This window comes from Sinohyriopsis cumingii, chromosome 6, assembly GCF_028554795.1.
Source record: "Sinohyriopsis cumingii isolate HCF-2022 chromosome 6, ASM2855479v2, whole genome shotgun sequence".
NCBI lineage: Eukaryota > Metazoa > Mollusca > Bivalvia > Unionida > Unionidae > Sinohyriopsis > Sinohyriopsis cumingii.
In genome coordinates, this window is record NC_142966.1 from 136,591,450 (window position 1) to 136,605,323 (window position 13,874).

The 13,874-nt window shown below is 39.0% G+C and overlaps 1 protein-coding gene across 2 annotated transcripts in view; it reads right to left on the bottom strand.

The window, feature by feature from the left end:
* LOC149798072 (heat shock 70 kDa protein 12B-like) overlaps window positions 1-13,874 on the bottom strand; it is a 38,524-nt gene that overhangs the window by 7,098 nt on the left and 17,552 nt on the right. For both annotated transcript variants that reach the window (XM_089963154.1, XM_089963155.1), the window contains 3 exons: window positions 12,013-12,306; window positions 2,931-3,155; window positions 1,947-2,103 (listed from right to left, as the gene is read on the bottom strand). In XM_089963154.1, coding sequence (XP_089819280.1) covers window positions 1,947-2,103; window positions 2,931-3,155; window positions 12,013-12,306 — 676 coding nt within the window. The remainder of the gene's footprint in view (window positions 1-1,946; window positions 2,104-2,930; window positions 3,156-12,012; window positions 12,307-13,874) is intronic.

Below are 13,874 nucleotides of genomic sequence, written 5' to 3' on the forward strand. Positions count from 1 at the left end.
ATTCCTTACTATAATAAAGATTTCATATTAGATCTTATAAGTTGATTTATTATTTATTATATTATATTAGACTTTATCCAATGAATTATTGTATCACATTAGACCTGATACATTGATTTAGCTTAGATATTCCTCTTTCTCTTAGTTATTTGATATATTGTAGAAAAAATAAACCCATCCTATTTTTCATCAGGCGTTAACATTGAACGAATTACGTCAGCAAGCATTTGTTTCCAGTATTCACCTGTTACAGCTACATACTTATAGTTTCGTTTGTAAGAATATTTTACATGATCTGTTATAGATTCTCCAAATTTATGATGTACAGTATTGTTCTACAAGGCATTTTTCAATCACTTATTAGTATAGACAAGTACAAATGTACACGAAATGATGTATGCCTTGATATATGTCGTTGTAATCAAGGGTGATTGTGTATTAGAGGTGAGTTAATTATTGTATGGACATTCGTGTGTGTATTGCTACGTAGGAATGCTTATATAAGTGACCATATAGATATTAATAATAATAATAATAATAATAATATGGACTTAGTACATCGCCTCATCGTTAGAAGCTTTAAGCGCTTAATTTACAATATTATATAGTTACCTAACACAAAAACATATACAAACACAATACTATAAAAGCAAGCAGCATGAAATTAAAGAAGAAAAATTAAGCTGACGATAATTAAGGTAGAAAACATTATTAAGTGTTTTAAGTCTCCTCCTTTAGTTGAAAAAGGTAAGTTTTAAAAACACTCTTGAATGAAATCACTTTGTCCTTGTGTCTAAGCTCTACGAGCAACTTGTTCCACATAGCTGCGCCCTGGTAGGCAAAAGAAAGTTGTCCTCACGGCTTCGTTTTAACAGTGGGGACAATGAGAATGATAGTGAAATAAGAGGAGTTTAGGTTTCTATATGGAATGAATACGAGGAGAATGCGAGTATCAATAGAGGTGCGTAGGTTTCTATATAGAATGAATACAACAAGGATGCGACTATCAATAGAGGTGCGTAGGTTTCTATATAGAATGAATACAACAAGAATGCGAGTATCAATAGAGGTGCGTAGGTTCCTACATGGAATGAATAAAACGAGGATACGAGTATCAATAGAGGAGTATAAGTTTTTCATGGAGTGTATAGTCTGGTGAAGTTAGACAGGTATACTGAACTGGATACAGTCAACGAAATGTAGCACAGTGAACATATTTTGCGTTTGATTCTGGATCGAACAGGTAGGCAGTGAAGGTTAAAGAGCAGGAAGAGGAGTGCTCAGCTTTTTGTACTCTAAGGATGATACGAGCTGCAGTATTTTGAACTTTTGAAGTTTCTATGGTAGATATTAAGACGAACCAGACAGGAATGAATTACAATAGTCATTTTTGCTATTTCTTTGATTTGGCACACATTTCAGTTGTCTGCAATGTTTTAATATTTAAGGCGGCTGTTTTCCTTTTCTTTTTACACAATTTTCTATAAATTTAGAATTTGTCTTCATGTTGATGATATAAAGTTTGCCATATGCTTCATTAATTCACAAACGAACACTTTGAAGAATTTTCATATACGTATTGTCGCCCGAAGTTAGCCTGTCATGACGTATATCTCTTTGTAGAGCAGGTCACAGCTACTTCAATAGTCCATGCATATAAAACATGATCAAAATGGGTAATTAGCGCTATTCACTATTCATATCGTACGGATGGCCAGTTTATATGCGTCACAACTCAGTATGAACTAAGATTATTTAGAATCTGCGAAACTAAATTTGAATACTGGAGGAGATAAATATGCATACTGGTTATGATAAAGAATTGGGAGTTAGTTGGTGGGCATGCTATACATTTATTTACTTATTACACGTCCCTTAGGTTTAAGATAATGTATCGATGCTTCAAAATCAAAATGAACACAAAGTGCTTAGATTTTACATCTTACCTCCAAGATCAAGTAGAATGTATTTACTACTCTCTGTTCTCAAAGGTAAATGCGATTCTGTCAACCCCATAAAGAATTGGTTGGCCCCGACAATGCAATAAATGGCAGCTGCTTCTGGTTCAAGAGCCAATGTCAAAAGGTCACTTGGTATTTCTGCCTGAAACAGTCACGTTTTGAAATAATCCTGACTGTTTTCGAGTATCATGAAAACAATAAGAAAAAGGGACGATTTTTGATAATTCGAAATATGTCACTTTCATCCAATTCAAGTCAAGCATCCAGTATTGATCAAGCAATGAAATCGTGTATAAAAATATTTCACTTTGCATTACTTTCTTTTTCTTCAAATTCATTTAGACAAAACCTTGCACAAATAGATACCAGGGGTATTTACAAAGATCTGAATAGTAGTGCACTGCATATTAAAGTTCTTTATTAGGAAACAGTACGTCAGTGCATTCCCTCCAATTACTTCTTATGCAGTTCAACATATTGTCTCAGCTTGATTATCCAATTATTAAATGACATTTTTTATTCATGGTTCGTTATAATTGTCATATACTGGAAAACTGCACTTCCACTCACATGTCGGCTTTCAAATCAGAACATATTTTAGGGTCCAGATTAGATGTAGACACAAAAAGCGAATATGTCCAGAAGGGTCACGAGGTCCAAACTGAGGCAAATATTTAACTATATGTCCAGCAAGGTACCATTAAATACGGCTAGCAGCACTAGAGCACTATACAGCTCAGGTTTCACAGGGCACTTTCTCAACGGTGTATTAGCTTTAGGCACTAGCTTTCCATCTCGCGTTTCACAGGGCACTATCGCAACGGTGTATTAGCTTTAGGCACTAGCTTTCCATCTCGCGTTTCACAGGGCACTATCGCAACGGTGTATTAGTTTTAGACACTAGCTTCACATTTCGGATATGATATTCACTACGATAAAAAAAGATACGGAAAAAATAGTAAGCAATACCATTTCGGCTGCATCCCGCATGAACTGCTTGGAACCGTCATTCCAGATAGCGGGGACAGTCAGGACCCAATGAACATCAACACAGCTGATCGGAACATCGACCTTCCGCTGGTTGAGGAAGTCAAGAAGGTGGTTCTTCAGGCATTTCAGAGCACCGCTGAATACTTTAATTGCTTTCATCGATTTTCCCTTTATATCCTCGATTTCCAGATCTTTGTTCAGTTCCTAATTTAGGATAAAAATCAGCTTCGTGATTCTAATCATCAACAACAATGTAGCTATCGTAGTTGTCGTTATCATCAACGACAGTGACAACAAAACATAACAACGTAAGCTGGAACAAGAACGAGAACAATAAGAACCGAAACTAAAAAAATGAGCAATAATGAAAACCACAAGGGCCACAAACATCTATTTCGAACCCGTTTTAAATTATGTCGAAAGTGAATACATTGGTACCATCTTACGTTACGGACATTTGTCACTTCGAACTTTTCTACACTAGCAATTGGTCAAAGCGCTGGAAAAGCCTCTGAGCCGCTAAGAAAAGAAAAGCAATTGAGATAACTAGGAATACTTCATAATCTTTTGTGCGCTACGTAGTTTTCGCAAAATATTAGAGCAAAATTAGACGTAACAATGTTCCTCGAAAACGGCGATTTTTTTTTTCTAGATGACAGTATCGGATTCGCGGTTAAGTATTTGCCTGGAAATGTACTGTGATCATTATTCCCTGAAAACGATATATTATACAAAACACTAACGTAGAAGCTATTTATTTGGCTGGTTTTCTTTTGTTGATGGACTTTGTTTTCTTCAAACACTTTGACCAACGTTGCTGAAACGTAAATCCACTGCAGTAAAGCCCGAAGTATTCTCCATGCTCGTAACATAATATGATACTATTGGAACATTTATATATATGCATGACAAGATAAATTTTACCATTGGTACGTTCATAAAGATTTGCCGCTTGTTTAATATAAATAGATAAATATATTTGCTATTAATTAAGACCTTTTAACAGATAAATATCAAACAAACTGTCGGGCTGCTGATGTTGAATGTTTAAGATATACAACATTATATATATATATATATATATATATATATATATATATATATATATATATATATATATAAAGACATATTCTCGTGCAATTTGAAAGAAAGGAAAGATCGGAAACTGGTATACGAACCAACAGCAAATCTTGCGAAAAGGCGGGGGTAGTAAAAACATGTTTTGCCTACGTTCGACCTTAAAATATAGTCTTATTATTATTATTATTATTATTATTATTATTATTATTATTTACTTCATTTCGTTAGATTATAGCGAGGCAGAACAAATTTGTGCGAAATAAAGGGACACACGTTAGGTTAAAACAAACAACTTTTCGCTTAAGGCAAATTTGCCATGAATTCGCATTTGCATTAGTAATATATTTCTGGCCGCGTTTATTATCAGTCCATTATTAATTTCTTTGACTCAACGGGCAGCAGTTCGAGGGACTTGACACAATGTCCAGCTGAGATGAAATGGTTGACGAGTTCTGTGTTAACCTTGCTTTCATTGTTCTTGATTTACGAAAGTCATTTTTTCTTCAACATTTCCTGACATACATTTTTTACATTAGGGCGTTAAAAGTGAGTAGTGTCATTACGGCGGTTTTCTTCAATTTTCCAGGTCACAGTCAACGCTTCCGTCAACGACTTTTGCCCATTTTAGCAAGCAAGCCACACACCTCGTGCAACCCCTGGATTATTAGCATTAATAATTAACTAAGGTTAAGTGGCAATAGCAAACCATACAGTGACGCAGATTAGTGCCCCCCCCCCCCCCGTAATTGTCACTCTACTCCACTCACGTTCTCAACTGTATTCCTTTTATCACTGCCATATTTGCAGACACCGAACCGGACAGTTATTTTTGAAATGAGTCCGCAAGCTACCCAACATTTCAAATACTTTTTCAACTACCTTATAAACGACTACTACAACAACAAACTAATGAGTGCAACTATACGAACTACAAAATCCTACAATTGCAAGCGAAAACTCAAATAATTATGGCTATTTTGCCCATACATATAAAAAACAACAGCATATTTGTACTAACAAACTATTAGACCGAAATGTCTACACACATTTCGAGGAACACATACGCGACCGCCCACTATTTGGGTATCCGATCTGTTGGAGAGCGAACCGATATGCACGTATTGCTACATAACGTATACCTTGGAAACCTTGTGTCTGATATTGCAAATGTAGACTATTTTCAGAAAGGGCGACCGGACAATCTTCAAACAGAATTACAACCAGTATCTAATATATATGTAGACGATACCTTTGGAGTCTTCTCCCCGATACACGAGCAAGAGAAGCTGCCCTATCTGTTGCCGGACATGTAGCAAAAACAATTCTCTCCAATGTTCGCACACATGCACATGTATCCACAACGGTTTGCCAGATGCGCTACATGTTCGCATTTTTTCAAACACTGAGTACATGTGACAGCATCATCTCTGTACCGATCTACGATTGCCGCTATATTGCAAAAAAACGCACATATAATGGAAAAATCCAAACACAAACACACCAATATCGATTTTGGTACGCAAAGAAGACACAGCCAATATTCCAACCGAAAACTATTGCAATTGCTACCAGATTTTCTGTATAATAGTTTCCGTGCAATACAGATTACTCTGGTCGCCAGGACAACATCTACAAAACAAACACGGATTCGAACTAGAAGGGACACAGAGAGCACGCGATCCGAACGAAAATTCCACCAATCTTATTCTGTACAACTAATGTAGCGTCGGAAGCAATTGCCTATATATTCCCATGGAAGCCATTTCTGTTAAATCCTCGAATCGATTGCTATGTCCTGGAAAATTCTTCAACAAATTTATTTGCTACATTGAATGCGCATGTGTACAATAAATGCTTGGCAACAATGTAGCAAATTTCTGAAAACGTCTAGACAAACGACTGCGAATTACATGTGCCAACCCAGAAATACAACAACGAGGTATCTGCCGTATCGATTGGTCTCTGTATGGTCTATTGCCTGGAGATGCAACCATGGAACTGGCACAAACGTTGTAGAACAGATGTGAGAACTGTCGAAAAATCATCATCGTCAACTATTTTGGATACAACCGATACAAAGCCAACGGCAAGTACTAGCAGCGGCCATACATTGTAACTTTGTACTCCTAAGACAACCAAAACCTATGCAATATACTGGGGAAATACCAGAAACCAGGATATTTTGTTGAGTTTCGAAACAGAATACCGATAAAGACTTTCCAAAATTGAAACAAGAAATACTGACATTATAGATATCCTTGTTTGGTTTTGTAGGTTTGACAATCGGCGTTGTTGTACTCAATCAAAGTACAAAAACGAACAGAAGCTGAAAGTATTCTTATACGGTTACGAAACGAAAAATGGCACTGCGAAAACGTATCGAACATTGCAAAAACCACTAAAAGAAGCCAGTAGGGAATAATGGACAATGCGATATAGACACGAAACTTTCTATCGCTGTGGTGAGACCATCAAATACCCAAGTATTTGCAAGACAAGAAGTACTGGGATTCAAAAATGTGGTGGAAACAGCCGCACGAGAATACGATGCTATAGTAGTAGCTGTGCTTGTTTCTACCAAAAACAATCTTGAACACCCGGCGTGGACATTACGACTACCAATGTCACGCTGGGCACGAGCGGTTTTATGTACGTGTCTGTAAAAACCCCAGACTACCAATTAATACACATCAGTTAATGAGACGCGAGCATCGAGGAATCCATTCTACATTTGCGACAACAATTATGCACCGTTATCGTTTGTAGTATGTGGGTTTGTAGATCCATTTGGTACTAGCGGATAATACAGTTGCACCTCTATCGATATAAAAGGAATGTTATCTATGTACTCGAAAGCAGAGATGTTGCTGTGTCGTCTCCGTCTCTAATACAAAATTGCTTGCAAACATTCGTGACAGTCCAGATACAAATAAGCCAATCTGTGCCTTTTGCCCAAGATATGTCTCAATTCCAGGATGTTGTATTTCTGGGCAGGGCCCTATGGTGTAGACAAAGACAAAGGAAAAGCATGTCCAAAAAATGCACAAGATATATTGGACCCGATAACACGACATAAATTGATCCTAATCCTTCTCATGCCAGCCAAACAACACATTTGAAACAAGTGGGTTTATGTGGACCAGAAAAACCAAACCCAGATGTTCAACGTGTGTCAACAATAGTTGCTGTAGTTTTTCTACACTCGCTACACACATATTGTGTAGCGATCCACCTGCTTATGTGTCTTCTAGTGAAGTTATATATGCCGTTCCGATGAAAGGACTGGTTGGTAGTACTCGAAAACAATGTCTAGCTGGTGGTTCGTCACACCACTGGTCGATACGGCAGCAGACAATGTCGATGGTGCCATTGTATCTCTTTCTCTCTCTCCCTCTGTATATATATATATATATATATATATATATATATATATATATATATATATATATATATATATATATATATATATATATAGGCATATTTATTGTTCTTTTGTTGGTTGTCTACGGATCCACCAACTAGTATTAGGCATCGCGAACATTTGCTAAGTTTGTTTTCTCTCACCAAAACCGAAACACGTATGGAATCGATTGTTGCACAAAATGAAAAGGTGGTCTGGAGCACAAACTAATTACATAGATACCTTTGTCTATCGCCAACAAATCCAAACCATCTTTCACGTTTTCTAGTGAAATCATGCGTGTTTGTTTTGGAATGCGGATTGTTTGGTCGTACTCGACAACAAGGCCTACAACCACTTGTTTTGGCTAGTAGATACAGTATACAATACGGAGAGTGCCATTGTAGCCAATATTGCTTTGTTTCTTCCGATTTTTGACGAAACTCGTAGATAAGTTCGACACAAGCATCCACGTTCATGTAGCCTCATACAACCGACCGGCGACCGATCTCAGTAGCATTTTCCACCATCACTGGGGACCATTCTGCCAACACGAAAATCCCCCACCAGATTCTTGTATACTACCGGCTGGTTCTTGCTAGGGCCATGTCACAGTAATGTTCTTTTCCTGTGGTTTTGCTGTTGAATCCTCAAGCTCTTGCACGACCAACAATCCTTCAGAGCATCCTCCAGAAGATGCTGTAGAACAGTTTTAAACTTGACGACACGATCACTTTAACTAGACTACCTCATCTTCCATTTGTATCATTTCCACGACATACTTTTCCAGCTTAGCTACACTATCGTTTAACGAGCCTACATCGTCTTCCACTTGCTTTTGTTTCATCATATATTTTACCTGTGCAGCAACACGATCTTACAACGGGTCTACCTCATTAAGCTTTTCCTCCTTAGGTGTAACGGGTTCCACTTTTTTGTAGAACAATCTTTGTATCTAGCGTTTCCGCCAATTGCTGTTTTCAAATATCTGATAGAGCTAGTTGGTGCCAATTTAAAACAATTTCTCGGTTTCTGTCATGGAGATCTTGCCACGAAGGCCTCTTATATTTTGCTTTTGTCCAGGTAGAAGGACTTATGTAAAATGCATTATATAGATCTAGAAAATATGAAATAGACCCAGGTGTTGCGGCAGACCTAGTCATTGTGCTAAAAAAAACAGGATGCGCTCTAGGTGCCACCACAAAAGCCAGAAAATAGTCCAGTATATGCTTGCCTATGGTTGTATAGATTCCTAGCACATATAAATGTCTCTGTTTTCCAGCATAACAACTGGCTAACAGAGAGACGACTTTAAAAGTATAGATCATCTACAAATATATCGGATACTAGTTGCAATTCTATTCGAAGATTATCAGGTCGCCCATATGGAAGATAGTCTATATTCGCAATGTCCGAAGCAAGCTTTCTATGGTACATGTTTTGTATCAACACGTGCGCATCGGTTAGCTCTCAAATAAATCGGATTACGCTGTGTGATGTCGTTTCGCTCTAGTAATTTGGTAGTAGAAACATGATTTTTGTTTCTATATGTATGGGCAATGTCGTTTCTCCAATTGAAAAACATTTCGACTACTCCTGCGTTTCGTTTTTGGGACTCTTTTGTTCTTGTTCAGGACACTTCACTTTCGTTAATTAATAATATTAATAATCTACGGATAACACATCTTGCGTGCCTCGATTGCTAAAATGGGCAAAAGTCGTGTAGGCTAAAGCCTTTGACGAATATAGAATCAAATAAGGTCAAACAGTCATAATGACACTGCTAGGTGACTTTTGCTGACAGTTCAGAATCTTTGGTTGATGTTACAGGTATTCGTGTTGATAAGACCTTTCAAGTATTAGTGTCTGCATTAAATTACAGCTTATATAACGTTTTTCTCGACATCTGCATGTTCCTACGTTCGCACTATAAGCAACTGTACGTAATTCTTTGAATACCTCTTTCTGGATTGAAGATGATAACGCCATATTCTTCGTCCAATTTATAACTTGTTAGGTGCTTCCCATCCGAGAATCCGTTCGTGAAAGGTATCTAACTGATATACGATCATATTGTAACTCTAAACATGTTCCTAGTGCCCCCCCCCAAAAAAAAAATGAAACCCCACAACAACAAAGCAATGATAAATTTTATGGAACGTCTATGGAAAACTTTATTTCAGGTCGAAATATAGAAAAAACTTTTTTAAAAATGATCTAGCTGCTACACACACACACACCCACACCCCCACACACACACGTATATATATATATCTATATATATATATATATATATATATATATATATATATATATATATATATATATATATATATATATATATATATATATATATATATATTGTTTCCCCTGATCTGTGATGACTTCGCCCGTCTTGGACTTGAGTGGGGCGGTCTTGTAGCTGGAGGGGGGCCTGTCGCCTTTTTGATACCATCATACATTCCTCTTGTATCTCCGCTGTCAGCAGATGTCTGTATACTGTTGCAAAGGTTCAGCCAGTAGGTGTTGGCACAGCGGCGGGCAGTCTTCTGGGCATTGTTCCTTGTAATCCTGAGGGCTTGTAGTGTTCTGGGGCTAGGTGCAGCCTTGTATGCCAGGAGGGCTTTCCTCTTTGCCTCAGTCACGGGCTCCATCTCATCCCAGTTTGCCTCATACCAGTCGACATTCTTTCGTTCCCTCTTCCCTCTTGCAGCGATGGGTTGAGCACTATCTCGAGCTATATGCAACCCAAAACAATGTCACTGGAACTGCCCTGGACGCCATTCCAGACCTGCCTGTCATGGAGGAGCTAGACACACAGCCCACCCTGGAAGAGCTCGGAAAAGCCATCGATTGCCTTGCCTGTGGGAAGGCTCCTGGAAGCGACGGCATTCCGCCTGAAGTCCTCAAGAGCGGAAAACCAGCACTGCTCCAGCCCCTACACAAACTCCTCTGCCTTTGCTGGGAACAGGGATACATCCCACAGGACATGCGTGACGCCAACATCGTCACTTTGTACAAAAACAAAGGAGACCGTAGCGACTGCAACAACTATCGGGGCATCTCCCTCCACAGCATCGTTGGAAAGGCTTTCGCTCGTGTTGCCTTGGCGCGCTTTCATATCCTAGCCTCCCGCGTCTACCCAGAGTCCCAGGGTGGATTTCGAGCCGGCAGGTCAACTGTAGACATGATCTTCTCACTACGTCAGCTGCAGGAGAAGTGTCGCGAGCAGCAGATGCCCCTCTGCATTGCCTTCATAGACCTGACGAAGGCGTTTGACCTGGTTAGTCGGAGTGGACTCTTCAGACTCCTGCAGAAGACTGGCTGCCCCCCACATCTGCTTGTTGTCATTATGTCGTTCCAGTGTGCTTCAATGGCGCAACATCTGAAGCATTCTCAGTCATCAGCGGAATCAAACAAGGCTGTGTCCTTGCGCCGACGCTCTTTGCCATCTTCTTCTCCATGCTTCTCCAGTATGCATTCAAGGAGTGCAGCGAGGGAGTGTACATCCATACCAGGGCTGACAGCAAGCTGTTTCCGTGCTAAGACTAAAGTCACAGAGGTACTCATCCGTGAATTGCTCTTCGCCGACGATGCAGCCTTGGCATCACACACGGAAGATGGACTGCGGCAGCTGGTATGCCGCCTCTCCCATGCTTGTAAGGAATTTGGACTGACCATCAGTTTGAAGAAAACGAACGTCATGGCGCAGGACGCAGACTCCCCTCCCTCTGGCACCATCGATGGGTACAACTTGGAAGTTGTCGAGAACTTCACATACCTCGGGTCTAACATCTCCAGCTCACTCTCCATTGATTGTGAGGTGAACGGCAGGATTGCCAAGGCATCAGCAGTGATGGCCAGACTTAACCAGAGAGTCTGGAACAACCCCAACCTCACAGAGAAGACCAAACTGCGTGTCTACCAAGCCTGCGTACTCAGCTCACTTCTCTACAGCAGCGAAACATGGACCACCTATGCAAGACACAAGAGGAAACTCAACAGCTTCCACCTGAGATGTCTGCGGCGCATTCTGCACATCCAGTGGCAGGACAAAGTACCCAACACAGAGGTTCTAGAACGCGCCAACATGAACAGCATGTTTTCCATTCTCAGCGAGAGGCGCCTTCGCTGGCTTGGCCATGTCAAAAGAATGGATCCAGGTCGCATTCCCAAGAACCTGTTATATGGGGAGTTAGCAGAAGGTGCACGACCAACTGGACGACCACATCTGCGCTACAGAGATGTTTGCAAGAAGGATATGAAGATGGCAAACATCAGTGTCAACGACTGGGAGAGCTGTGCAAACAACCGTTCCAGCTGGCGCCTAGCTGTCAGGCAGGGAGTTCAAAACGCAGAGGAAGAGAGAAGAATAAAACAAGTTGAAAAGAGAGCTAGAAAGAAGGATAGACAAAAGCTTACTTTGGAGCTACGCCATCGTCTCCCGTAGACGGACGGATGCCAAGAAATATATATATGTATGTGTGTGTGTGTGTGTATGTTTGTGTTTGTATGCTTAGAATGCTTAGAATAATATATTACTCCCAAGTGTTTAAATTGTGTTCGACTTAGAAAAAACACCTTTTTTTGCAATTCCGTTTTGTTGTAAAGCTGCATCTTGAACTTTTCAAAATAATAGTATCCATCCGTCTTATTACTTTCTAGTAGTCGTCTGTATTTTATTTCAGCTTCTCTGCCAAACGCATCTGGCTCCCCGTACGAGTCCAGCAATATAACTGATGGGGTCTTGATGTGTGCACCATTCCAGTGGAAAGTAAACATCTCTGTTGGATTCTGCTTAAAGGAAAAGGCGTACCCACTGAATGTTGTCCCAAAGTCTATTGCGGCTGTCAAAAGGGCGTTCTTCTTCCGGTCCTGCTCAAAGGAGGAAAAATTGTCTTGTAATGTTTCGAGAAAACACGAGGGACTAGCATTAAAAAGAGATGATCATGTTTACGTCCAAGAGAGTAATAAACGTTAAGATTTTGCAATTTAAGTTTTTAACATTTACCCTGATGTATTTTGCTTTACAATAAACATAAGTCTCCACAATTATACTCTACCTCCACTAGCCGAATATTTCTGTACTTAAAACTTCATATGTGGCTGCACTTTTATGTTCCAACTTTAGTATAGTTTGGTCATGAAATGATTGAAAAATATATTACCCTTTAAAGAAGTCAAAGCTAGTATTTTCTACTGCATTGTTTTGTGCACAGTTTTCAGCAACAAGAATGGGGCGTACTTACATTGTGTAAAAGTCAAAGGATTTCACAATTATTCCTTCACTAATTCAGTATATTTAGCGGTGTATTTGATAATGTTGCACACAAGCAAGTATAATGTGAATATACAGCGTAATGGCCTGGTAAAATACTTCCTATCGAACAGTTGGTTTAATTAGACAAAATTAAATGTAAAACATTCAAGTGGAGCTGAAGAAAGAACAGGAAGAGAAGACTATTTTGGTACTAAATCTGACGATAACGTAACACAGATGGTAACATTATCAAAATAGTCTCCCTTGTTTATACTTCTGGTGCTAAAATCCAGTGATGTAAGTAGAAGTTCATCAAAGCTTATGTTCTTTTTTCCGATGTTCATAGTTCCACTATTTCTTTAAAACCACATCGACCCTAATTTGCTTCACAAAGTGTGTCATAAGTTTGCAAACATAACGTTTTTACATACGTATTGCGTTAAATAAACTCAAGCTATCTTCGCAGTTTCAGATACATCCAGTTGTTAATTGTATGAGTTACCAAAGCTGAGTTCGGTTCACTCACTGCTTTTCGCAGGGAGTGTTGGCGGTGAGGATCCTGCTGACCTGGAATTCTTTGGCCGAGGATTTGACTACAATCAGGGTACTAATAACCCGCTATTCGCTTCATAGTCAAAATTCAGACGAGTTTTATCCACTTTACGGATGGCCTATAACGAAAATTATCTTAAAATAGGCTCTGCCCATCCAAACCAAGTTATGATTATATCTTGAAAAAGATATACACCAAAAATCTTTATGGATAGCTCCCTAACCAACTGAAAGCCTATAAGAAAAAATATATTACAGTGAGCTCTGCGCAACCATACCAGGTACTGATTATTTCTTGGAAATATATACAGCAATAACCTTTAAGGAATCGATCTTCAGATGTAGTGATATGAGTATGCATTCTTTCCTGCTATCTAATCAATGTCATAACAATGTTTACTGCATTGGATGTTTGTGAATTTATTGTAAAATGTATCGAGTCAGACATGTTGAATAATGCCATGTTATCGTGTAGACTAGTATAAAATAATTATTCGCTTGCTAACTAACCAAAACTCTATAAAAAATATTTTATATCTTTTTCATTGTATACATAAAAATCAACTGTTTTGAAAAGCTAAAGGGGTGTACAAAAATAAATCTACAAAGATCGAGAGAAACTTTCGACTAT